This window comes from Debaryomyces hansenii, assembly GCF_000006445.2.
Source record: "Debaryomyces hansenii CBS767 chromosome F complete sequence".
NCBI lineage: Eukaryota > Fungi > Ascomycota > Pichiomycetes > Serinales > Debaryomycetaceae > Debaryomyces > Debaryomyces hansenii.
Window position 1 is genome coordinate 1,417,058 of NC_006048.2, and position 25,306 is coordinate 1,442,363.

General features: G+C 38.1%; 14 protein-coding genes across 14 annotated transcripts; 6 read left to right on the top strand and 8 right to left on the bottom strand. All coding sequences in view use genetic code 12, as the record gives it.

Moving 5' to 3' along the window:
• Nucleotides 1-51: 51 nt before the first annotated feature.
• Nucleotides 52-1,017, bottom strand: DEHA2F16654g (DEHA2F16654p; the record flags this gene model as incomplete). Its single annotated transcript, XM_461084.1, has 1 exon — nt 52-1,017. The coding sequence occupies one exon, from the start codon at nt 1,015-1,017 to the stop codon at nt 52-54; it is 966 nt and encodes a 321-aa protein (XP_461084.2).
• Nucleotides 1,018-1,420: 403 nt separating this feature from the next.
• Nucleotides 1,421-2,734, bottom strand: DEHA2F16676g (DEHA2F16676p; the record flags this gene model as incomplete). Its single annotated transcript, XM_461085.1, has 1 exon — nt 1,421-2,734. One exon carries the CDS (start codon nt 2,732-2,734, stop codon nt 1,421-1,423), a length of 1,314 nt encoding a protein of 437 aa, XP_461085.1.
• A 1,356-nt stretch (nt 2,735-4,090) lies between these two features.
• On the top strand, nt 4,091-5,326 carry DEHA2F16698g (DEHA2F16698p; the record flags this gene model as incomplete). The annotated part of the gene is made up of 1 exon (XM_002770792.1): nt 4,091-5,326. The coding sequence occupies one exon, from the start codon at nt 4,091-4,093 to the stop codon at nt 5,324-5,326; it is 1,236 nt and encodes a 411-aa protein (XP_002770838.1).
• Nucleotides 5,327-5,481: 155 nt separating this feature from the next.
• Nucleotides 5,482-8,280, bottom strand: DEHA2F16720g (DEHA2F16720p; the record flags this gene model as incomplete). The annotated part of the gene is made up of 1 exon (XM_461087.1): nt 5,482-8,280. One exon carries the CDS (start codon nt 8,278-8,280, stop codon nt 5,482-5,484), a length of 2,799 nt encoding a protein of 932 aa, XP_461087.2.
• Nucleotides 8,281-8,811: 531 nt separating this feature from the next.
• Nucleotides 8,812-9,273, bottom strand: DEHA2F16742g (DEHA2F16742p; the record flags this gene model as incomplete). The annotated part of the gene is made up of 1 exon (XM_461088.1): nt 8,812-9,273. The coding sequence occupies one exon, from the start codon at nt 9,271-9,273 to the stop codon at nt 8,812-8,814; it is 462 nt and encodes a 153-aa protein (XP_461088.1).
• Nucleotides 9,274-9,593: 320 nt separating this feature from the next.
• DEHA2F16764g (DEHA2F16764p) lies at nt 9,594-11,480 on the bottom strand (the record flags this gene model as incomplete). The annotated part of the gene is made up of 1 exon (XM_461089.1): nt 9,594-11,480. The coding sequence occupies one exon, from the start codon at nt 11,478-11,480 to the stop codon at nt 9,594-9,596; it is 1,887 nt and encodes a 628-aa protein (XP_461089.2).
• A 309-nt stretch (nt 11,481-11,789) lies between these two features.
• On the bottom strand, nt 11,790-13,136 carry DEHA2F16786g (DEHA2F16786p; the record flags this gene model as incomplete). The annotated part of the gene is made up of 1 exon (XM_002770793.1): nt 11,790-13,136. One exon carries the CDS (start codon nt 13,134-13,136, stop codon nt 11,790-11,792), a length of 1,347 nt encoding a protein of 448 aa, XP_002770839.1.
• Nucleotides 13,137-13,547: 411 nt separating this feature from the next.
• DEHA2F16808g (DEHA2F16808p) lies at nt 13,548-16,058 on the top strand (the record flags this gene model as incomplete). Its single annotated transcript, XM_002770794.1, has 1 exon — nt 13,548-16,058. The coding sequence occupies one exon, from the start codon at nt 13,548-13,550 to the stop codon at nt 16,056-16,058; it is 2,511 nt and encodes an 836-aa protein (XP_002770840.1).
• A 140-nt stretch (nt 16,059-16,198) lies between these two features.
• DEHA2F16830g (DEHA2F16830p) lies at nt 16,199-16,480 on the bottom strand (the record flags this gene model as incomplete). Its single annotated transcript, XM_461092.2, has 1 exon — nt 16,199-16,480. One exon carries the CDS (start codon nt 16,478-16,480, stop codon nt 16,199-16,201), a length of 282 nt encoding a protein of 93 aa, XP_461092.2.
• Nucleotides 16,481-18,625: 2,145 nt separating this feature from the next.
• DEHA2F16852g (DEHA2F16852p) lies at nt 18,626-18,877 on the top strand (the record flags this gene model as incomplete). The annotated part of the gene is made up of 1 exon (XM_461093.1): nt 18,626-18,877. One exon carries the CDS (start codon nt 18,626-18,628, stop codon nt 18,875-18,877), a length of 252 nt encoding a protein of 83 aa, XP_461093.1.
• A 1,086-nt stretch (nt 18,878-19,963) lies between these two features.
• DEHA2F16874g (DEHA2F16874p) lies at nt 19,964-20,278 on the top strand (the record flags this gene model as incomplete). The annotated part of the gene is made up of 1 exon (XM_461094.1): nt 19,964-20,278. One exon carries the CDS (start codon nt 19,964-19,966, stop codon nt 20,276-20,278), a length of 315 nt encoding a protein of 104 aa, XP_461094.1.
• A 634-nt stretch (nt 20,279-20,912) lies between these two features.
• Nucleotides 20,913-22,070, top strand: DEHA2F16896g (DEHA2F16896p; the record flags this gene model as incomplete). The annotated part of the gene is made up of 1 exon (XM_461095.1): nt 20,913-22,070. One exon carries the CDS (start codon nt 20,913-20,915, stop codon nt 22,068-22,070), a length of 1,158 nt encoding a protein of 385 aa, XP_461095.2.
• A 473-nt stretch (nt 22,071-22,543) lies between these two features.
• DEHA2F16918g (DEHA2F16918p) lies at nt 22,544-23,695 on the top strand (the record flags this gene model as incomplete). Its single annotated transcript, XM_461096.1, has 1 exon — nt 22,544-23,695. One exon carries the CDS (start codon nt 22,544-22,546, stop codon nt 23,693-23,695), a length of 1,152 nt encoding a protein of 383 aa, XP_461096.2.
• Nucleotides 23,696-23,838: 143 nt separating this feature from the next.
• On the bottom strand, nt 23,839-25,167 carry DEHA2F16940g (DEHA2F16940p; the record flags this gene model as incomplete). The annotated part of the gene is made up of 1 exon (XM_461097.1): nt 23,839-25,167. The coding sequence occupies one exon, from the start codon at nt 25,165-25,167 to the stop codon at nt 23,839-23,841; it is 1,329 nt and encodes a 442-aa protein (XP_461097.2).
• Nucleotides 25,168-25,306: the final 139 nt, after the last annotated feature.

The following is a 25,306-nucleotide window of genomic DNA, read 5'->3' on the forward strand; positions in this document are numbered from 1 at the left end:
TAAGAGCATATCATTTAATGAAAATATAAAAGCATATACAAGAAGACTATTTTAAGGATTGTTTTGTTTCTTTCTTAAATCATATACGTTTAACACAGCTTCGGCAGCCTTGACACCAGAAAGCGCCATGGCACCGAAAGTAGGACCCATTCTGTTGGAGCCATCGACTTCTGCCAATTCCATACCTGTTACAACCAAACCTGGAGTGACTTCTCTGGTACCCTTAACAATGGCATCCTCGGCACTATTCATATCTAAACCTCTCATATGGCCTAATTCAATACATCCCAATTTGTCCAAACGTTTAGCACTACCAGCACCGAATGGACCGTCGTGACCAGACGCAGAAAGGATAACATTAGCATTGATAGTGTTAGGATCCATACATGACTGAGTGTCATGGTTAAGGGAAACTAGAGTCCAGTTGGTGACAACACCACAGATTCTTAAATCTCCAGTGGTTTCATCACGACGGGTGATTAAATCTTCAACGGCAGTAGCATTGAATAACTTAACATTTGGGAACAGAAGAACCTTTGATAACAAAGTCGACATGAAGAAAGCAGCATGTTTCACAACAACGTAATCACCTTCATCTTCGTACTCAAGCCCCAATTCTTCTAAGAAGAGATGTGCTGGTTTACGTAAGATCATAGCAGAGAATAATTGACCACCTAACCAACATCCACCACCTGGGCTAACTCCGGCTTCAATAATGGCAATTTTGAGTTCTGGACGGTTCTTAGCCAAAATATAAGCTGCAGATAACCCAGCAGAACCAGCACCAATGATAACAACGTCAGACTCAGCGTACTTGTCTAAGTCAGCAAAATAACGGCTTGTCATTGCACGAGAAACTGTAGATTCTCTAATAGGTGTAAATTTGAACTTGTCCCAATCAGCAAACTTAACATCTGAGTTTTGTGCATCTGACGACATTCTTACAACTCTGTCCTCTGTAACAATAGGGGAGAATTCATGTCTAACAGAAGTCTCGATCATAGTAGGAGGTGCCATTTTGTATTATATATTTATTAGTATATTTATATAATTGATATACTAGAGTTGTTTCAAAAGCAGAGCGAACTCTGTCTTAAATAGTTTTCTGGAAAACAAAGACGGACTTCAACCGTCCTCTCGGTTGATCCTCTTAAGAGTTTATTCATATTGGAAGATCAATGATCGTGATAGAATTACTTTCAAAATCCACATATTTCAAGCTTAGCCTTACCATATTTCTTATTGGCGCAGTAGAAGGTCGCATAATCGCATGAATTTAATATTACCTGCTGCAAAATTCTCGCATGCGAATAATCCTTAAATGCATAAGTCAGACATTCAATTATAAAGCCTCAATTTTTAACGTTACGGTATTCTGGGAAATCTGTATGCGTATAATGGTTACAAGTAATGTACATAACTATTTAGATTTTTGACTGAACCCCTTGAAATAACGGTCTCTGAAATTTTTGATTTGGTTTGCTCTCAACCCGTTCGACGTCTCACCCTTAAAATCGTCATCTCTTCTAACGTAAACCAATAGTCTTCTAGACCACTTATTGAATTCCTGCTCTAAATTATATATGAGTTCCAAATTTTCGTGCTGGGGAATTAAGTTGGGTTCAAAATCATCGTTTGCCGTAGGCATCCAGAATGCGAGTCTGCCGTCCACCGGCAATCTATTGGCAGCGAAATGTAATAAATCATCTAATAAATTCGACAACTCGTATGGTTTCTTAGGTTGGATGAAGTCTTTCCTTAAATGTGCTTTTTCTCCGTCTATAACCACGTTTTCCCTACCAGCAGCTTTTTCCGGGTCCTTAGCACCACAAACCTTTAAACCTTCTCTGACGCCGTATGGAGGATCGCAGACTATGGTGTCGATCTTTAAATCCGAACGGAATGCATTATTGGTGAAATCCATGGTCAAAATGTCCAAGAAATTCAAAGTGGTGCCGTATTGTTTGAAGTTGGCATTGATATTGCACTTATCATTCTTACCTCTCAATATACGTACATCAATATCCGATCCAATGGGTAATCCGCCAAAGTTAGCTGCGGCAACCAAAAAAGAACCAGTACCTGTAAATGGATCGTATGTTATTTTTCCTGGTCCAACTTGTGCTATGTTACAACTGACTAAAGACAATTCGGCATCAAATGAGGTGGTTCCGATGTACTTTCTGCGTCTCAAATCGTATTTATCTAAGATGTTCTCTGTTCTTGCACTCAATTGGATCTGTCTTCCAAACCACATGTTGATAGGAGTGGTAGCTTTCTCGGTCCCATGAACATGATATTCTTCTAGCACATCGAAGATTTCGTCGGGATTTTTCATTCTAATCGGACCTTCAAATGCCAAATACGAGAACGATTCGATCATTTCGAATTTCTCCTTGGTGGTTCTCTTCCCCATATACCCAATGAAGTCGAATTTAAAAGACATTTTTTTGTACTCATCAAACCTGTCACTCGACCGTTGTTTAACATCTTCGTGTAATTCCTCTAGGTTCTTTCCCTGGCCCCATAACTCGTATATTCCTCTACCTAATATGGATCTTGCCATGATTTTGCGGGCCTGCTCATCGTTTTCCAATTTCACAATCAAAAATGGATTCTTCTCATCGTGATGAGATAAGTCTATGGAAATGCCATGGTAAGCAGCTAATGATTCCAACTCTGCCCTTCTGAAGTTGGGGTACGCTTGAGCGAAATATATCAAGTAGTCCTTCATGTTGATATATACTATACTAATGGTCTAATCGTCAGACTCAAGTTCATCTCGAATATTGAAAAAATTGATGCGGCTCATTTCACGATTAGTCTATTACTGCAAATAACCTCCACCAAGGGTGCAACTCATGATTACAGTCCAGATCGTCCATCAACGGGTGTTCTTAGCGTATATTCATCCTTATATTACGAATCCTACAAAAATATGGGTCTTACTGCCAATAGAATAATTATCCAATGCAATTACTATTTCTCACGATTCTTGCAAAATACTCAATTTATTAATGTTAATTGATTTACAATTATCATATACAAAACTGAGCAATTCCTCAAACATTAAGCCTCATATTCTACGTAAAGCATATAAGTATTTTACAATTGTATTGAGTAGGAGTTATAGCATTAAGCATTAAAAAAGCATTAAGCAGTAAACAGCCAGACAAGGCAGAAGCAGTTCCAGTAGGAAGTGCAGCAGTTGCAACAACTACAATGTGCTGACCATGTTAATTCCTATAGGCATGGTTGCAGTTTTTCATTCACCCAGAATAATTGCAGCCACTACCAACAGCACCCACCGTTCTCTATTCAACATAGTAGTATCATGGCTGGCTGATGGTCCTTATTATATAAGCAGAAATATTTGATACACACACGTCCCCACTATTGTGAATGAAAATTAGCCGATGGCGTTCCACTGGGACTCCTTTTCCTTCCTTTTCTTAAGACAAAGTTATTGATAAATCCATATTAGACAACTAATATAATATAGTATTCAATTGAAATATTTGGTTGACTGAAAAATTCCAAGTATCTAAAAAAATTGATTTGTATCTACTACATAGATCTTTTGTTTAGTTTTATACAATTTCCATATTTCAATAAACTTAGTTTGTCTTGATACTATTTATCCGTATATTAGTTAGTCCCAATAGTTAGCAATGTCTTCCTACGATGATGATGAAGCCCTTTTCGAGGATATCTAGTAAGTATTTTATTAATTTTTGAAGTGGATGGTGGTTTTGAGAAGGTTCGTTCCGGACAAGATTCTGAAATTCTTCAGACCACTATTTCTAATGCCGAAATTCCGAATTAGTATTCTAACAATTCTAGCGGTGACGATGACAAATCTACCACAGTAAAGGAACAAAACAATGACCAAGCAGAAGAAAAGAAGAACGAAATTCCTGCTAAGGAAGAAGCTCCAGCCCAAGTAGAAACTACTTCAGGTGCAATCGAGACTAAAGCAGAAGAGCCAGCTTATGGTACGCCAGTTCAACAACAGGCTGCTGTGCCAGTGGCAGCACCTGCTCAACCAGAACAGAATGCTATTCCACCACCTCCACCTGTGTCGGATCAAATGTCGGGCCAGATGCCAGGACAAATGCAAGGTCAAATGCCAGGACAAATGCCAGGCCAGATGCCAGGCCAGATGCCAGGCCAGATGCCAGGACAAATGCCAGGACAAATGCCAGGTCAACCACCTCAAATGCCAGACTTTCAACAAATGCAGCAAATGCAGCAGCAATTCCAAGGGGGTATGCCATTACCTCCTCAGCCACCACAACCACCACAACCTCAACAATTACCACCTTCGAACATGGGTAAAGACCATGGTAAGATGTTTATTGGTGGGCTTAACTGGGACACTACCGAACAAGGATTGGTTGAATATTTTACCAAATATGGTGAGGTTATCGACCATACTATTATGAGAGATAATAACACCGGCAAGTCCCGTGGGTTTGGTTTCTTGACTTTTAAAGATCCAAAGTCGGTTGACGAAGTTATTAAAACTGACCACATATTAGACGGTAAATTGATTGATCCTAAGAGAGCCATTGCGAGAGAAGAACAAGACAAAGTTGGTAAGATTTTTGTTGGTGGTATTGATCCAATGGTCAACGAAAAGGACTTTAATGATTTCTTTTCTCAATTTGGTAGTATTATTGACGCCCAATTGATGATCGACAAGGATACTGGCAGATCGAGAGGTTTCGGTTTTATTACCTATGATTCACCTGATGCTGTCGATAGAGTTACTGTGAATAAATACTTAACTTTGAAGGGTAAGTCCATGGAAGTCAAGAGAGCAGAACCAAGAGGCCAACATCAACAGAATCAAATGCAACAGCAACAGCAACAGCAACAACCATACAATTATGGAAACTACGGTAATCAATACGGTCAAACGCAATACCAACAACCCGGTATGGCTTCTTATGGTCAAGGTATGAATGGTATGTCACCAGAAATGATGCAAGAGTATTGGCAAAGAATGCAACAATGGTACATGTACCAACAGCAACAGCAGCAAGCTCAAGGCAGCACGGGAGATTACAATCAGCAATCAGAGCAACCTGAACAACCATTGAATCCTCAGCAACAAGCCCCCACCGAATCCCAAGACAATCAAGAACCAGAAAATGGATCTGACAGTTCGGGTACACCAAGTGGGCCATCAAGAAGAATGAACTTGCCAAAGGGACCAAGAAGAGCGCCACCTTCAGGTCCTTCTGGTAATTCAAGAGGTAGAGGTGGTTACCAAAATAGAAATAGAGGATACCATCCATATACTAGGGGTGGAAGAAGATGATTTCTCTATCTTGATTTACATTTTTTATTTCAGATCAATGATTTGCTGAAAATCATTGATAAGAAGTTCAAATTCTAAGTAAAATTATTATTGGCAAATTATGTATATTTTATATTCCTAAAATGAAAATTATTTCACGATAAAATTGTAGATATCTATTTACGCTTTCTGCTTGGACGAGCATTCTTCTGCTTCTTCTTATCTTTAGCTTCTCTCGCCTTTCTAATATCTTCGGTTGATCTAAGCTCTTGTTTCTGGCCTGGTTTGTTATAGCCTTTAACTTTTAATCCCGAATCAACAGCCTTCTTAACCTTTTCTTTTTGCTTATGGTAATCATCTCTAAACTTATCAGGTAACTTTGGAGATGCAACTTTCTTATGCTTAAACCTTCTATCATTGCCATTTGTGGCATTCGCTTCCATTGCACCTGTCTTAGTTGGTTTTAAGTTTCTTTGCTTCTTCCAATCGTCAAATCTACCAGATCTGTATGTCGCTGGAATCTTTTGACCACTTTCACCAATAATAAATTTCTTATCAGTTGAGTGTGCGTTGACATAATTTCCCTTTTTTCTATCCCATTGCATGACCTGTTTGTTAGCGTTCAATTTTTCATCATTATCTAAATCAAATGTTGCCTTTGCTGCATCATTTGCAAATGATGATGATAACGATAATTGTTGATCTTGAATAACAGCCGCTGGAGCATAGTGTGAAAGGAAATATTGGGGATCTCTGAAACTCTTTTTCTTTTCAATCTTCTTTTTCTCGATTAACTCATCCGCATCTTCAAAAGCATCTTGTAATTCCTCTTCATCTGCTTCAATAGTTATTCCTGAATAGCCGATTTCACCATCATTTTTCAAGATTTCATTTTCAATACCGTGAGTCAAACCTGCCATTCTTTCTTTTTCTAACAATTCTCTTTTCTCTTTGGCTCTTCTTTGAATAGGTGCAATTTGCTTTCTTCTTTTATGCATAAACTCGACTAAACTATCCTCATCTCTATCGTTACCTTTTTTGTTGAACTCAAAAACAGTCTCTTTAGACTTTCTATTTAAAAGTTGAGTTAAGAATTTTTCCTTTTCTTTCTCTAAATTAGGCCCAAATAGCAAATGCTGATCATCCCAGTTACCAGTCAGCAAAATTTCCTTTGATCTTTTCAACGACTCTTGGGATGCTGACTGTCTTGTACGGTAATATAATTTCTCACCTTTAGTTGCGACACCTTTAACAACGCTTAACTCATAATGGTTCCTTAATATATTTTCATATAACTCTTGAAAAGTTTCAATGTCAACTCTGGGGATTGATCCAAGAACCAATCTATCTGTATAAGATACTTTTGGTTCTACGTAGTTCGATGATTGTTTAGTTTTCAACATTTCACATTTCTTTTCATGCATGGACGTTAATAACACTTTCCTACCCAAAAATAATTCTAGATCCAATAAGTACGGTAATTCTTTTTCATTCACAATAGAATATGCCCAACCTGAATTACCTGCTCTTGCTGTTCTACCAACACGATGGATAAAAATCTTAGATGAACCAGGTAATGTATAATTAACAACGTTAGCTAAAATTGGAATATCAATACCACGAGCAGCAACATCAGTAACTACTAACAAACTAGTCATTCCAATACGAAATTGATATAATTGTTGTTTTCTCGCATGCTGATCAAGGGTACCATAAATATAAGATACCAAGTATCCAGCATCTTTCAATAACGTGGTCACATATTCTACATGATGTTTAGTTGGCACGAAAATAATTGTAGAATGCTTCGATGGTAACATATTAGCTGGAGGCAATCTTTCTTTTTTAAACTTAAACCTCTTTTTCTTATTATTGTTTTCGTCTTCAGCTTCGTCTTCAGATCCATTATCTCTCTTCTCCATGTCAGAATATCTTTTAACTTCTTCAGGTGATGCTAATGGTAACTTGATAACTTCCTGCAAAACGTATAACAAACTTGCCTCTCTCTCATTATTTTTGATCGAGAAGAAGGCCATTTGCAATTGATCAGAAATCTTAGTTTCAGCATCCAATCTGACCAAAACCGGGTTAGTTAAACCAGCCTTAGCGAAATCAATCAAAGATCTTGGTAAGGTAGCAGAGAATAAAAGGGATTGTCTAGATGACGGTAATGCAGCAATTAATTCATTCAATTGTTCTGCGAAACCCATTTCAAATAATCTATCGGCTTCATCAAAAACAATATACTCTACTGTTTTTAATTCCAATTCCATTTCAACCTTTAAATGTAAGAAACGACCAGGAGTAGCCACTATGACATCTGGGTTGGTCATCATAGAAGAAAACTGTTCTTCTAAAGAATCACCACCAATCAAGACAATAGATCTTAAATCAGTACCTTTACTAAATTCCTTAACTTGTTTAAATGTCTGCGATGCTAATTCTCTTGAAGGCGATAAAATAATAGCACGGACACCAACTCTTGGACTGTGACTTTTCAATTTCTCAACTAATGGCAAAGTAAAGGCTGCTGTTTTACCAGAACCCGTTCTAGCCATACCAACTACATCCCTGTTTTCCATAATCAACGGAATTGTTTTTCTCTGAATAGGCGTAGGCTGTTTAAACCCTTTTTTGGATATGTTCGTTAACAAAAATTTAGAAAACCCAAATGACGGAAATGAACCATTCTTAGCTTTTTTAGCTTGCGGATTATTTGCTACGAAATAGGACGCCATATCCTTCGATTCATTCTCAGCTTCATCATCTGATAACTCTAACGATGGGAATGTTTGCTTCGATTTACCTTTCTCTAATTTCTGTTTCTTATTTGGTTTATGCTTGGTATCATCTTCATCAGAGACTATTTCATCCTGTACTTCTTCATTATCGGAATTTAAATCTGATTCAGGTTCTGAGTCAGATCCTGCTAACGCAAGTGTTCCTGCAATATCATAGTCTTCTTCGTCCGACATTATACAGATATTTATACTTAAAGATTAATTCAGATATTATGTACATAAATATTAATTTTCATCTCATCACATAGAAAAAATATTCGCGATGCTCATAATCGGTAATGAGAATAATATCATTTCTTTAAGTCATACATCACTCATTAATTGGGACTAAAGATAACTATGTAGCATACGTAGGTAATATTAGCGTCTCTTCTATTTGGACTGGATATGAGAGAATAAAAAAAAACCTAGGAAGACGATAGTGAAAAATTCGGTCTACGTTCATGAACTTAAGATTAAGGCTAAATTGTAACAGCTTAATAGCTCCAGAAGATATATATGCTGAGCCCTTGTAAAGAGAAAACGATGAATAATCAATGAATAGTCTTTATTAGCTAGCTAATCTATAGCACGTTAACTGGAATGTAAAGCTTGCAAGGGCTTTGTAGTGAGAACTCTAGTACTCAGCATATATGTCAGTATGATAGGGTAAAAGCATCATAATGAAGGATCATATGGAAGGCCATACGGAAAATTATGCCCTGTTCATGCTAATATTTTGTCAAACTCGTCCATGTTCTCCAATTCGTCTTGTTGAGCAACTCTTTTCAATACTTCTCTCCTAGAAGATTCTTGTATGTAACCATCTAGGAGAAGTTCATCAAGAATATGGTAAGCTTTGTCAAATCCAAAAATAATATCTAATTCACAAACATTACCGTATACTTTATCCATTTGTTCAACAAATCTATGTATAATTTCTAACGATATTAATTCATTGTCACCAGATTCAATGCCCACTATAAAGAACAACGAAGCATAACGACGGTAGACAATCTTGATATCCTTGTATTCCAACACATTACACATTTTAGCTCGTCTTGATAAGATTAGGGTTGTCAATTCTCTGGTGATTTTGGATTTCTCTTTTTGAGAAATGGTTTGATACCATTTGGATAATCTTACCTTTCCTTGTCTCGATAGTAATAGCAAAAATTGCGCAGCCATGATTGAACTATGATATGATGTTTGTATGTGATAATGATATATGTATGATAAGCAAATGTAATGAATGTTGTTCTATCGGTTCGAACTAGTATGAGAAATGTTGTTGATCTGAAAATCGCATCATGTGAGGACAAAAACATATAACGCTTACTAAACACGAATTGAATGAAAAGTATAGATGATAAATACGTTGATTCAATAGCATAACGGATTGGGTATGATGAAACTAGAGGAGAAACTGAATAGTTATTGTATGTAACAAAGTTTGAAAAATTGACTACAATAAGACTTCCCAAATGAATTAAGTAAATAATGCTAAACTATTCTAATGTAGATATTGTTGATTTAAGGAAATCCAAATGATCGTTGATCTCTTGGCATAGCTCAGCCCTATCAACATTTTTATATATGCTAACTTGAATGTTCAATTCACAAAGCAAGGATTTCATGTTTGTCCATTGAACAGTCTCGAAATCGTGTCCTAATTTTGCTTTGACCCCAGTTCCATATAATCTGAGCCTGTTCCCATTTTCATCAAAAATTTTGCCGGACGTTTTCAATTCCCAAGGGTCTAGTTTGGGGTAGTTTGCGTGAACAAATAGAATCCGTGGTCCATTCTTCAATAATGGGTCGCTCTCAATCAACGCCAGTCGTTCTTTTTCTGATTTGTTTTCGAGCAGCTTTCTTTTCTTACTCACTAGATAATCTTCGACCGGATCAAATTGCCCCATACCAGTACCTTCAAAGCCTGTAGACGTCATATATCCAAGAGCATTTAAAAAGTGTGCAACTTGATGGAAGGGCTTTTTCAATGCTACCGTGGCAGCAATGAATGTTTCCTTGTCTCCTTCACCCGGGGAACCTTGCGAGAAGAGAGGGTAAAAATGGGTTGGCCCAAATAAGTTATAATACAATGCTAGTAAGAGAGGTCTAATATGTGTCTTTTTCGAGATCATTAGTTGACCCGATTCTGAGCTAGGGTCAGGGATAGCGCCTTCTCTTAGATGCAATGGTAGATCTTTCACATCTAATTTCTTAACACTATCGTCTAGTTTCTCATATGCACCAGCTTCAGCATTGTATCTATCATATAACTTTTTGGTGCTGAGTGATATGCCTGCAATTTTATAATAGTTTGGCGATGTCGTCCTCTTCCAGAAATCCGGCCAAACAATTAACCCGTTGGACTTGAAAGATTCGTCTTCAAAAAGATTATCTGGGTGACGTACTGGGACATTGTCACTATCCAATAATAAGACATTTTCAAAGCTCAGCAATAAGATTGCCAAAGCTTTATACTGGTAACCTTTAAAAGTAAACTTTGAAATATAACTGTCTTCCTTTTGGTCATTCAAGGCATATGGAAGATAGATACAGCGGGCATTAAGGGCCGGGAATACTCTGGCACACAATTCAGGCTCGTATTCGTCCAAAGTGGGTATCAAGACCTCGATAGGCAAATCTGAACCCATAGCCCGAATTGACTTTATTGACAATAATGTTAACCAGTTGAATTTCCCACCACCAACATAGACAATCCCATTACCTGAATACAATCCTCCAGGGGCTTTATCAGGTAAATTGTCTACCACATATTTATGAGACTCAGTCATTGAATCTAACTCCTCTTGGTCGAGTTGTAAAAACCTTGATAAGTACTCCTCATTAAATAATATTTCATCATCTGATCCAGTGGTATATCTACTACGCGGAATACGCTCGTCAGAGAGATACCTATCCAACTTTTCAACCTTTGGCTTTCCCTCGTAGAACACCTTGAAAATTGATTGGTAAAAAACATGACCAGCCAGTAGACGGTTTTCATTCGGATCAATTTTCTTAGACGATTCAAGTATCAATCGTAATTTCGTTTCGTCCAACATCTTATCTAGATTCTGATTCGATGTGGTGGTCATCATATTATTGAATTCGCTCAGTGACGCAGCATCTGTCTTAGCGAATGGCACAGTTTTCTTCTTATATATATTAAATTTGGCCATCTTTTCAATCAAGTACGTTAATATGTTTTCGGATTGATGTGGATCATTCACCAACGATTCATTTGTAGTAATTGCATTAGAAAGCGCCAATCCGTTCACGAAAAGAAATATGAATAATATTGAAATGAATACCGATATTATCAATGATACCCTATGGCGGCGACGAAATATTCGGAATTTTAACATCTGATTATTCACTGTAGTCATCTTGTTTCACCAGCAGAATTGTTTATATTGTGCTGACGATAGTATATAGTAGACGTGATAGTTGTGTTTACTTAACAGACGTGTGTGGGTTTTTGTCCATAATTTTTTTTTGCGGGTCCACTCAAATGAAATCCGTAGGCCTATTGTTCACGATTTACTAAGGGTCTTACACGGTGACAGAAGGATCTATTACGTCCATACAGCCGCTGACGGCCTAAAAATAACTGTAGGCTAATCTAAAAAAGAATCTGTTTAACTAGTTGTCTAAATGCAATTTTTTGTCTATCTACAATCGTTTCGTGCATTCTTCTATCGGGAGTTTAGTAAATTTAGTATATGGGGTGTACAGCTGATGAAACTGAACAGAAAGTCTTCATCGGGATCACAGCTACACCTGTTTTCGAGTCTGGTTTGTAATGGCTGGGGGCATTGTAGATATGGTGCATGGTAGTAGCCGATATCACCAAACCACCATAAGTCGCGTTTAGACAAGAACCACAGAACCGCCAAAGAATGAACTGGAGCATCTCCCCATCTCTCGTAAAAGAAACCACCAGTAGCATCTAAATGGTCAAAAAACGCCTGATAATCAGGGTTATTGAATATCGATAAATCGGCGATTTCGAAGTTGGACCAAAAGTGACATAAATTGTATGTTTTGGCCACATTGTCGTTCTGGACGAAATCAAGCAACTCACCATACTGGCCATTGGCGTGGTCGTACCGTCTGATGAAAGACTTGAAATGGCCCCAAAGCGACGGAATTGTCTTTTTGTACTCGAACATCGACATTACAAAACCGTACTTCTTGCCGTGAGTTTTCATGAAGTGAAACACGTCGTAGGAAACGTCGCAATAGAACTTAACACCCGGTTCAATGCGCCAGTAGTACTGGTACTGTGCTACAAGTGGATGTTTGTAGAAAAATCCCAGGTAGAATCGACACATATGTCTGTACGATTCGCTATCCGCGTACACCACGTCCTCCTCTACTAGACGAGCCCGCTGTTCACTCGCGTACGTCTGGTTCACCCAGGATGGATATCCCCAGTGTTCCCGGGGAATCTGCCCAAAACTCAACTTCCCTTGCACCACGTACTGCGACACAATGTACATGAATCGCTCGTCGAATGCCTTGTCGTTCAAAAACACCCAATCGTAGTTGTACCGGTGGTTAAACCGGTCTTGTATACTCTGAATCGACTCAAGCAACTCAAAAACCTCTTCGTTTCGACAGAGCACCAAAAACGTAGCATTCTCCCGTTGGTACGTGTCTTCTGGCCTATTTTTATTCACCACTATCGTCTGCACATCATGCTGACCCTCTATCTCGCGTCTAAGAAAATCGGTCAATTCCTGTGAGTTGTTCTCTTTGTCCCAATCCCATAAAAACTCCCCAGCACCCACAGTCACATTTTTTACGCTTGCGGGCATATCATTGAACGTATCTATTCGTATGTCCGGAAGTTGATCTTGAAGTTGATCTTGAACGTTTATATTTGCACAAACCACCCCTAGCACAAAAAATAGCCATATAAACCGACAAACAACCTTATTCATACCGCCTGATTTGAATAACCCATCGCTAGCACCCATATTATGAATCCATACCACCAATGATCTTGCCCTTGTATAAGTATTGGCCGTATACTCCATGAATCAGCCGATGAGATAAGGCACATATCCGGGTAACGGAAATGTCTCACGATGCCATTTTTCAAGCTTCATAAACAGCTAGTATAATGAATCAAAACATATATAACCACGTTTTATAAACTATTGCATATTATTATTTCATAATTGGTATTATCGGTCTATAGTTTATATAAGTAGTTAAGATATATATACTTAACATAAACTGAGGAAAATTGAATTATTCTTGTACTCATATCGTATTATCAAGCATTGGACTTTAGAATCAACACATTTGATAGACCATAAACGAATAATAGCGTTAAGCACAAATATCAGGTAAATTATACATATTTTACCTAGAACTGACAATAACGTTGTATATTGGGGTTTATATGTTTTCCATAGTAAAGAAGGATTGAAATATAACCCAGCATGGTACATGGACTAAGTGAATTCCAGGGTGCAGAGAAGCAGATTGCAGAGACAAAAGGTCACTATAGGGCTAAAAATGAGTTTGGGGGAGAGAACTCCGTGGATATAGGCACGGTTGGAGATATACACGGGTGTTATCATGGAGCATATGGTGATGAGGAGGCCAGAAGTGAAAGCGAAGAATCGGACTTCGGGACCATCGATAATTTGAAGATTCAGGGAAAACAAGCGACAGCAACGTCTTCAGATATGCCGCTGCTAGTTTCGGGACGTAAAGCAGCTAGGTCCTTGAGACTATTTCGCGGGGATGGGAATCGTGATATTGAGAGTTTGATAGAAATGCCCACGCCAGAAGGTGACAATAAACCGCAAGAGGTAGCGCACGAGGCCATTTCCAACGGTGGAAGTGGTAATAAAAACGCTGATTTTAGCGGGACAAAAATCAGACTATCACCCGATCCCACCACCACTACGGTAACCTCCAAACTACCAGAAAATGATGCGAGCAAAATAGTTGGGTTGGAGCCAGTGTCGTCGGCGACATACTTTCCCCATACACCAGCCGATCAGAAATATATCAAATATACCATAGTGGATGCTGATGGAACGTCAACTAAAACACGCCACTTGACAGCCGATTTGGAGTTCGACCATTCTACTGATGGTGATATTACAAAAATACAAAAATACGCCGGCCATAAGGACGAAATTGACAACCTTGCACAGAATTTGGACTCAGCGAAGATAAAAAGTGAATATCAAGATAATAACAAATCAGTTAAGTTTGGCACGAACCAGTTCATTAGCCCGAATGTTAAAGAGCAAGATCAAACTGTGAATACATCAGAAAAGGATAAAATCGACGAAGACGAGGTAGAAGGGTTGCCTGATTTAACGATAGACGAAGAGGTATTTCCTTTGGCAGTGGAGTTAAGGCCTTTCAAGAATAAGGTTGGTGGACATACTGCAATTTTCCGATTTTCACGTAAAGCAGTATGTAAAGCATTAATGAATAGAGAGAATTTATGGTACGAGGTAGTAGAGTTACGACTCCCTGAATTATTGAGATTCATGCCAAAATATATCGGTGTCTTAAATGTCAGGTATTCAAGCTTGATTACAGAAGACCCGATGAGTCAAACACCGTCGAGGAAAACTAGCATGGTTGAAGAAAATATGCATCATAAGAAGAAGGACTATAATTTCGGCAGTACGTTGATAAATGAAGACGATGAGTTACCTCCAGAAGTTGTCCTTGATGATAATAAGCATATCATACCAGATTTATTATGGAAGCAGTATTCGACGTCTGCACCATCTCCTAATGAATCATTGATACAAAAGCTGAACAGTGGTAACTCATTAGAGGCGTCTTCATGTAAAAATTCAGTATCATCATCTAATACGTCAATAACAAACTTTGTTCCAGCATCTCCTCGAAATAACGAAGTTTGGTCGACATCTATTAATAAAGACTTGCAAGTACAAGTAATTCAAGAAGTGTTTTCATCATCACATAAGAAGAAGAAATCAGAGACAGGTGACGAAATATTCTCTATGGATGACGAGAATGCTATTGTTGACTTAGATAGTAGCCAGTATTCTCATGGGGATGACGATTTCACAGAAGAAAGGCGGCATCTCCCTGCTCGTCGTAGTTCATCTATGTCCTCACCAAGACATCACTCACAAATGTTAAGAAAACACACAAGGTTTGAAAGATTTATTCTATTAGAGGATTTAACAGCAGATATGCAAAAGCCATGTGTTCTTGATTTGAAAATGGGCACGAGGCAATATGGAGTTGAGGCTAATCCAAACAAGCAGAAGTCACAGCGCAATAAGTGTTTGAACACCACTTCAAGGTGCCTTGGTGTTAGGATCTGCGGACTACAAGTATGGAACTTACGACATGAAAAATATTACATCAAGGATAAATATTTTGGTAGAAAGGTCACGAAGGGAAAGGATTTTAGCAAAGTCCTATCGAAATTTTTGTATGATGGAATGCTGATATATTCAATTCTCATCAAAATACCTAGCTTGATTGTTCAGTTGCAAGAATTATATGAAACCTTCAGGACACTTATCGACTACCGTATGTATGGATCATCCATTTTGTTAATGTATGACGGTATCGATCATAAGGATGATATTAAAGTAAGAATTATCGACTTTGCACAGTCGGTTATTGCTGGAGAAAGTCTTCCACAAACGACAACAATTCCGCCAAGTAATAGAGGGTTACCGGACATGGGATATTTACGAGGGTTAAATTCGCTCATAGAATATTTCAAGACAATATTCAAGATTTTGTCGGGAGTAGAATATGTTCTGTATGATAAGTCGAAAATCATAGTAGAAACCAATAAGGACAGGTTACAGAAAATGGAAAATAAGTGGTTGGATGAATATGTTGACGCTGAAGATTCTTCGGATGCTTCTGGAGACCAGTTCGAATGCGAGTATCCTGACTACAAGTATTCTGATGAAGGCGGAATATCTGAATAATGTATATATGTATAATAGACAGCATACGACAGAGTAGAATTGTAATTTTTTTTAGGTACATTCATCGAATAAATAAAACTATGTACTGCTTGAGCTTCCGTCAAAGACGGAAGGTAACGTTTCTTCATTGTATTTTAGATTTATATGAGGTAGTATCCATAATATCCTCGACCACCGCAGTTGGTAGGATATCCTGGACATTGATGATTGCAGTCCGATAATGAAGTGGTATTTTCAGGAATTTTATCTGAACACCAACATCCCTCGTCTTGAAGAACGGCCACACTGTATCCTTTAGACGAACATTTCTTACTGCACGGAGCAACGGCGTTATAACGATTTTCAGTTTTCTCGAGACCTGTGTTTTCACTGGAACAGTAATCAATGGTATAATTCTGCCCACAGGTGGCAGATACTAACATTGCTATTACCGAGAGTCTATTAAGGAACATTCTTGAGTATCTGGGTTCAATGATGAGCTGTTTACGTTTCAAGTAAATCGGTTGAGTATGATTGCAAAAGGAGCTAGTATTTAGCAATAAATGGCAGACAACCTGGGTAAGTTACTACACGAGCTGACATCAACATTTATTCATCATGTCACTCAGTTCAATCGCCTACGTTAGACGAATGACGTGGAAAGCAACCTGCATTATCTAAGGATGTTGTTATGCGAGTCATGCAAGTCTGCAATCCAATGCCTTTTTATCTATTTTGTTGCATACGTACTGTGATGGCACGAAAAAAATGTTACCAGCAGGAAGAAGAAAGACATTCCAACCAAATAGATAATGAACTAAAATGGCGACGGGTGAAGGATATAACTTTACTAGTAGGGCTAGCTAAACAAATATGTGAAATGTTATACTGTATATTAACAACACATATGTCAAAATTACGTATTCTGGACAATCGCAACTATATAAGATACCATGAAAATGTGCAACCAGGAGTTCATGATCATTCGCGAAGTATCTCTGATATTACGGTAAGCAGCGTTATCTCTAATTCGGTAATAGAAGCGTCGGAAGGTCAATATCGCATATAGTAATGTCAATTTCTGATACAGTAATCTAAATGAATACGGTAATTCAAATAAGATAACATGTAATCAAATGTCAATTACAACACTCTGCTAACTGCCAATCATTACAGCAATTAAATGTCAACTAATACAGTTAAACGTCAATACGCATACGATAATCTGCAAAATGACATTAATGCACTAAACAAATGCAACCACTAAATGTCAACAACTATGCAATAATCTATTTATTTCCAATAATAGGTCTACTAAATATAGTCTACCAATAATTATTTCTAGACTAAGAAAAGCAAACTATTAATAAACTGAGAAACTAATAAACTAGTAAACCAATAAACTAATAAACTAGTAAACCAATAAACTAATAGCAACCTACTACAAAACCAACCCAATAGCAATAATCTACTAATCCGATTTACAATATCAGAAACAATCAACCACTTCCTCTCTTCTTAATCTAGTAACCTGATCCTCATCAATAGCTTTGCGCTCATACTCAGGTAGTCTCACTATTACCGATTTGGGCCGACATCCTCTACCCGCGAACGTTTGCCGCCTAAAGCCCCTTCGTTCTTACCTCTTCCAGTAATTTTTCTCCCTACACAATTGCCACTACTGTCCGCCACAACCCATGCCTACATGTACCGAAAACAGTACCCAATTTACCAACAATTTCCGCTTACGTGCACCCAATAATTATGGTGCACCGCGAGGTGCACTGCCAAATTTGCGCTATTAATTTCGATTGGCCAGAAATCGGCCGTGCCCCTCTGCTACTTGCCGGTCACGACCTTTCGTACCAATAGAACGTTCGCAATCCCCCCATCCATTCCTCCCATCCATTCCTCTGCACTAACAAGCATTATAACTGTACAAAATCACACACGAAATTTTAGTCACGATGTAGTTCAAGTCGTGGATTGGATGGTAGAATCCATGTTTGAGATGGGCTCCTGTTGGGGGCCCAAAGCCGTACCTCACGACAAAAAATGTCTGCAAAATAAGCGTTGAATAGCAGGAAAAAAAAAATGCAAAATAGTATAAAGCGCCATTTTCCCACTGTTTAAATATATCTGTTTGGATAAATATATTAAAAAAATTTTTCTATAGGATTTATTAAGTTTTTAACTATCCACAGTTACGATTTTTCGTTGTATTAAGAGTTCCTTTTAGATAAAGAGATCCTTTAAGAGAAAAGGTTTTTTTAGATTTAAGGGCCAAATAGGTTTTTTTAGGTGAAGCAGAAGCTGACGCTACAAGGTTAGAGATTCGATAGAAGAGGTACGGATACTCAACACTGAGATATATACCATACAAATAACACAGGTATATACGAGGCTACTATTGATAGCGGCAAAAGATTACATATTGAGGATTTTATTTTTTTGATTTGACACTTTCTGGAGATAAGAGGTATAATATGGGTTATTGAGAGCAATATTCTGTATTGGTATCGTCATTTAGTCAGCTAGAAAGTAAAACAAAAAAAAACATATTTTATATATTCATTCATCGAGAAGCCATGTCATTCTTGGGTCTTTCGAAGAAGAAGTCAGCAGTGCCGACGTCAAACACGTCGCCGACCTCGAGCTTGCGCTCGAGCTTCAGCGGCTCCTCGGCGGGAAGTAACACCGGCTGCAATCATAAGAACACGTTTGTCAAATTTGACGAGAAGAAGGACTACGTACGTCGTTGTCATATGAAGAAGAAGTTTTCGAGCAGTGGTGACAAGAACCCGGCACCCATTTCGTTCTGCTTGGGCAAGAAATATTGAGAGGGTTTCATTTGCCCTATTCCCGCTCAGACGGGTATTTGATGTTGTAATATGGTTGTGGGTATTAAAAGGAAATTAATTTATTTGGTTATTTATCGTATTACACTGGTAAATCGGGAAATAATTATGTATTATATATTACGTATAAGGTTGGAATCTTTAAGTAGATTGTCAAAATATATGTCTTGTATTATACAAGATGATATGTTCCAGGAGTGGACTGTATTGTTTTTAGATTATTTATAATACAGACAAGACTATACGGATATTCGTGGCACAAACATGAATGCTAATAGCCTTCGGTCCTTCCTAGTTCGCCTACGACCTGCTACGACCATGACAGACCATCATGTCCTATTTGCGTATTGCGTACCGTCTTCGACTGCAAAATTTACATCGTAAGCTTTCTGTTCACGATTTAGCTTCCCTGATCTGGTGGCTCTCTTGATTGCAAAAAATGTTCCCCATGATTTGATTATTTTCCTTCTTATGACTCTATCTTACATCTCTCGTGATTTGGCCATGTTATACTTAGACATCGAAGTATCATGTCCCATTACTAGCCGTACGTCGCATCCACTATTGCCAGTAATACCCGCACCGCCTTCCGTGGAATCGTAATCTCTAATATTCTAAACTGATACAATCGTAACTACATGTAGGTGCTAAACACGAAAACTACATTATTCAGACGGTATTGAGTCTTGGTTGGCTCCGTTCTACATGGAAGCCTACGTTAAGTTTGATGTCCGAGTAACAGTAGAGTCGTAATCTCATCTTTTCATAAATAACAACTGAACTTGCACTCAATAGATCTACCGGGCTAGAGAGGACGTCCACACGGGGGATAATTCAATCCAGCATGACCGCTCATTGCAAGTGTCCCGGCTTTTTAGCATAGAGAACAAGTTAATCAGCCAATACAGAACATTTTCGTGGCCATTTATGGTATCAAAATTATTAGTACTCAAATTTATTCGCGTTCTGAAACTTTCCCGCCTGACATCAAAAATGGTTGTTGTGGTTCGTACTAGTAAGAAGAACAATTCATTATCCTATATTTCATTGTGAAATAACACTAAAACCATGTCAGAATCGTCCACTTATTTTGAGAAACAAAGAGATATGTTGATCCAAGAAATTGGAGTCTCTATTGAGTCAGTAGTCTACAATTTGGATATCTTGAATAGATCTCTTAACGGGTCTATTTCAGTTGGAAAAGAATTCGACAACGTCGGGAGACTTTGGTCACATTTCTACGATGGGTTGAATCAATTAAAGGAAAGAAATAATCAAGAAGAGACTAACAAAAATGATCAAGGCGACGCCAACGACGATGATAGTTCGTCAGATGAACATGGATCGTCGGACGAAGAAATAGACCAAGATCAGGAAAATTAGGGGATAAATAGCTGCAGACAAGTCAAGGTAGTGAGATTTTTTGTATTGTTCTGATTTGCCCGTTATAGCGAGTAATATTTTAAAAGATGTCTTACAAGTGACTTCTGTCATTTCTTCAACACACAAATCGAGATAGTACATATGGGATGCCATACGCTAGCTGTTTCTACAAGATGCCATACGATTCTGAGATGGGTATTCTGAATCGTTCTGGGTTTGAACCTACCCGTCAAATGTGAAGTATTTCACAAATATGGCAAATAGAGTATTCCCAAATGTTTACGGAAATCGTGCCGATATAAAAGGTAAGAATACCTAAAGAATTGGAGATGAACTAACCCCATATTCGCGGCAAAAGCCTTACACCGGAAAGCCCACACTATAATATGGCTTTCCTTGTTCCGATTGTTGCATATTTGGTAAACAGTACGCCTTCAGTATGATTTGCTATCCCCCCATATTCTGGGGACATCAACAGATATAATAAATGACCTGTAAAATCTCTCAGATAATTTGTCCGAGATTGCAACCTATATAAGTGGTAAGACATAGTAAGAAATTAGAAATAGACAAATAACTAATCGAAAAGTATATAGGTCAATTAAGCCAATTAGGTCAATTCAACGAGATGCCAATGAAAGCCATAGTTTACCACGGTAATAAGGATATTAGATACACTGATTCACATCCTTCACCTAATATTACCCACGAAACTGAGGTGAAGATTAAGGTCGACTTTTGCGGGATTTGTGGCTCGGACTTACATGAATACTTGGACGGACCCATTTTTTTTCAAGGCGAAAAGAGTGAAATTTCGAATATCAGCAAGGTGCAGTGTATGGGTCATGAGATTAGTGGAGAGGTGGTAGAGATTGGCTCTGAAGTCAAAGCTTTGAAAGTAGGAGAAAAAGTGGTAGTGGAAGCAAGTGGGACTTGTCTAGATAGATATAGATTTCCGGACGCACCCAATGTAAAGAAGCCAAATTGTTGTGCGTGCCATGACGACCATCGTAATGCATGCGACCACATTGGATTTGTTGGATTGGGGTTTATGGATGGAGGGTTTTCGGATTACTGCATTGTGGGGCAAGAACATGTTGTTCCATATCCAGAAGACCTAATTCCTGCTGATGTTGCAGCCATCACGGAACCATTATCTGTAGCTTGGCACGCTGTGAGAACATCTAATTTTCAACCGGGGCAACTGGCATTAGTCTTGGGTAGCGGACCTATTGGGTTGGCAGCTATTATTGCACTTAAGGGTCATAAAGCAGGGAAAATAGTCGTCAGCGAACCAGCATTAAGCAGGCGAGTGCTAGCTCAAGATTTTGGTGCTGAGGTTATAGATCCAAAGGATTACTCATACGAGGAATGTATCAAAGCCTTGAAATTGATGACAGTTGATGGATTTGGGTTCCATCACAGTTATGATTGTTCTGGAATTGCTGCAACTTTTAATGCGTCGGTGCATTCATTAAGGACATTTGGCACTGCAACCAACATTGCTATCTGGCCACATAAACCAATTGACTTTTATCCTATGGATGTAACTTTCAAAGAAAAGGTTATTACGGGATCGATGTGTACTACTCGACTCGACTTTGAACAAGTAATTGATGCTTATAAAAAAGGGTTAATTGATCCTAACGAAGTCAAAAGGTTTATTACTAGTAGGATCCATTTAGAAGATGGTATTGAGAAGGGCTTTATGGAATTGATTAATAACAAAGATAAACATATCAAGATATTAATGACTCCGAACGAACAATTTAAAAGAACAAGCCTCACTTAATATTCAGGTAAATTCTCTAATTCACATTGTCCGGCAAATTCTTGTACTTAACATTCCTATATACTTATATGAACTCCAAGAAGTGAATGTATACTAATTAAATGATGATTATAGACTCATTCACCTTTCTTATGATGAAATGTTCACATTCTCTTGTACTTAATCAATACTTTCTATCTCATAGGTCTGATTTTGAAATTATTTCTAAATATAGGGGCTTCATTGACTATCCATATGTGGCTGAACATAGCGTAACACACATCTAACACATTTAGCATGATGTATCACGTTAATGGATGTCGCTCATCGGAGCACAATTAATTAGTCCGAGATTGCAAAATCTAGGGGGTTTCTGTCAAAAAGATAAGGAATTGGCTAAATAATTGTAAGTAACAAAATTGATCAATTGACAGAATATTACAACTATAACTGCATTTGAGTTCGCCAAATAGACTTATAACTGTTCAATGTCCATGAAAGCAATTGTTTACCATGGTAATAAGAATCTTGAGTTCACGGAATCGTACCCAGAGCCCGATATTAACCATGGAACTGAAGTTAAAATTAAGATCGATTACTGTGGAATTTGTGGTACTGACTTGAAGGAATATTTGGATGGGCCGATTTTTTTTGAAGGTGAAACGAGTGAAATATCAAACCATCGTAAAGTTCAGTGTATGGGCCATGAAATAAGCGGTGAAATAACAGAAATAGGTTCAGAAGTCAGCAAATTAAAGGTTGGAGAAAAGGTAGTAGTGGAACCGAATGGAACATGTCTTGATAGGTATAGATTTCCAGAGACACCAAACTTTGACAAACCTAAGTGTTGTGCCTGCCATGACGGTTATAGTAATGTTTGCGATTACATAGGTTTGATCGGCTTGGGGTTTACTGATGGTGGGTTTTCTGACTATTGCGTTGTTGGACAAGACCATGTTGTTCCATATCCAGATGATCTTATACCATCAGACGTTGCTGCATTAACACAGCCAATTGCAGTTGCCTGGCATGCTGTCAGGACATCCAAACTCAAGCCAGGTCAACTGGCTTTGGTTTTGGGCAGTGGCCCCATTGGTCTAGCTATAATCATTGCTCTCAAGGGACACCTGGCAGGTAAGATTGTTGTTAGTGAACCTGCGTTGGATAGAAGGTTATTGGCCGAAAAGTTAGGTGTTGAAACAATTAATCCTAAAGAATATACTGCAGAAGAGAATGTTGAAGCTTTGAGAGCAATGACAGATGATGGATTTGGGTTTCATCATAGTTATGATTGTTCAGGGCTACCAGTTACGTTCAATGCGTCAGTTCATTCGTTACGGACATTTGGTACTGCTACAAATGTTGCCGTTTGGCAACACAAGCCAATTGACTTCTATCCCATGGATGTCACATACAAAGAAAAGACCGTTACTGGTTCTATGTGTACTACTATTCTTGATTTTGAACAAGTTATCGAAGCCTATAAAAAGGGTCTAATTGATCCTCGTGAGGTTGAAACTTTTATTACTAGTAAAGTTCATTTAGAAGATGGCATCGAGAAAGGATTTAGAGAGCTACTTTATAACAAAGATGATCATATTAAAATTTTATTGTCACCAAAGGAGAGGTACAAGAATACTGCTTGACTTTTCTTTATGTATTCGAATTTTATACTGTAATTACGTGCGTTTTAATTCTGTGATTAATAGTTTTCGATGAACCTTATATGTGTTTAATATGTTTAATTATGATTAGGTATTTAATTAATATAAGTATGCAATCAGACTAGCTATTTTTTCAAGTAATCGTGTAGTGAATCGACTTTTAGTTTTTTAGAAAGCCCAACCCGGGGTGGTAATCTGGCTCTATTAGTCTTTGAGCAGAGATCAGCCAAACTTGTTTTCCGTTTTCTTTCTCTGTTCGAAGGATATGACGGTGGCAACACTGGCGCCTGGATACAATGCTTTTCTTGGTCAGCTGTTTCACGGATATCTCTAGATTTCATATTGGCAGATTCATGAGTATCCTCAGATCTTAAATCTGAAGATATATCATTTAGGACTTTCTCATTAATCTTATCACAGATATTGCTTAGTGGTAAATGTGTGTCACGTATGTGATTGATAATATGTGGATCCTGACGAGCACAAGGAGTGGAAACTCGAAGCTGCGATAAAGGTTGGTTATCTTCTAGTGCTTCATCTAAATATTCCATAATATCACCTTCATTGGATGATTCAACTGATCCATGCTTTATATCGAATATTTCAGAACCACCCTTTACAAGATCTTCGGCTTGAATATTGACATTAGTGAACTGGGATTCTGAATCAATTACCTCCATCAAGGTGTCATCATAAGCGATCTTTTCATGATCAACAAATATGCTAGTATCGAAAGTGCGATTTTGGTCAAACGGGTTAACAGTGGAACTTCTCGAGCCTTTTCTCGATTGAGACGACAGAGCAGTAGAAAGCAATTCTGGTTCCTCTTCGCTATCGGCAACCGATTCTTCGTCAATTTCAGCGGTCCTCGCCGACTTGGTCAATCTTGTAAAGCTTTCACTAGGTGTTACACCCATAATTGGTAAAGTCGTTGATCTCTTAATAGGAACATCTTCATTCTCTAGCGTAACCGATGATATCTGACTCTGAATCTCGTCCATTTCGTATCCATTCGATGTTTGAGGTACCAGCCTCGCCTGTTCGATTGGACAATCGCGGTCGCTTTGCAACAAGTTTATACCATCTTCTATTGGAACCGTTTTCTGGGATTGTGACGACAATAGCACTCCCATGTCTAATAAATCGATGGTTTTTGCACTTTCTGGCCTTGATGTATTTAAATCCTTCTCTTGTAATGGGCTTCTAGCTGACTTCAAACTAGCTTTATTTCTGGCAATTAGATCAAGAAAGTCATCTCCCGCTTTGGTATTATCCATTCCATATACATGTATGGTTTTGGGTCTCTTTTTGACTCCAGTAGTACTTTCGGCGCTAAACAAATTCATCATCAGGCCATTAACTGTATTGTTTTTACTAGACCTTGGCCTATGAAGGGATGGAAGACCGATTGAATTGGGGTTCAAATCCCACATTTCATCGTCGAATTTGCCCATCAGCGCAATATACTGTAAATAAAAGTTTATATAGTTTCCTGGCTGTTTATATTTGAGTCTAACATTAAAAATAACCGCGCTCCATATTATAGATCAATAGTTTTATGCCTCTTTTCTTTATTGATTCAATTATTCATTC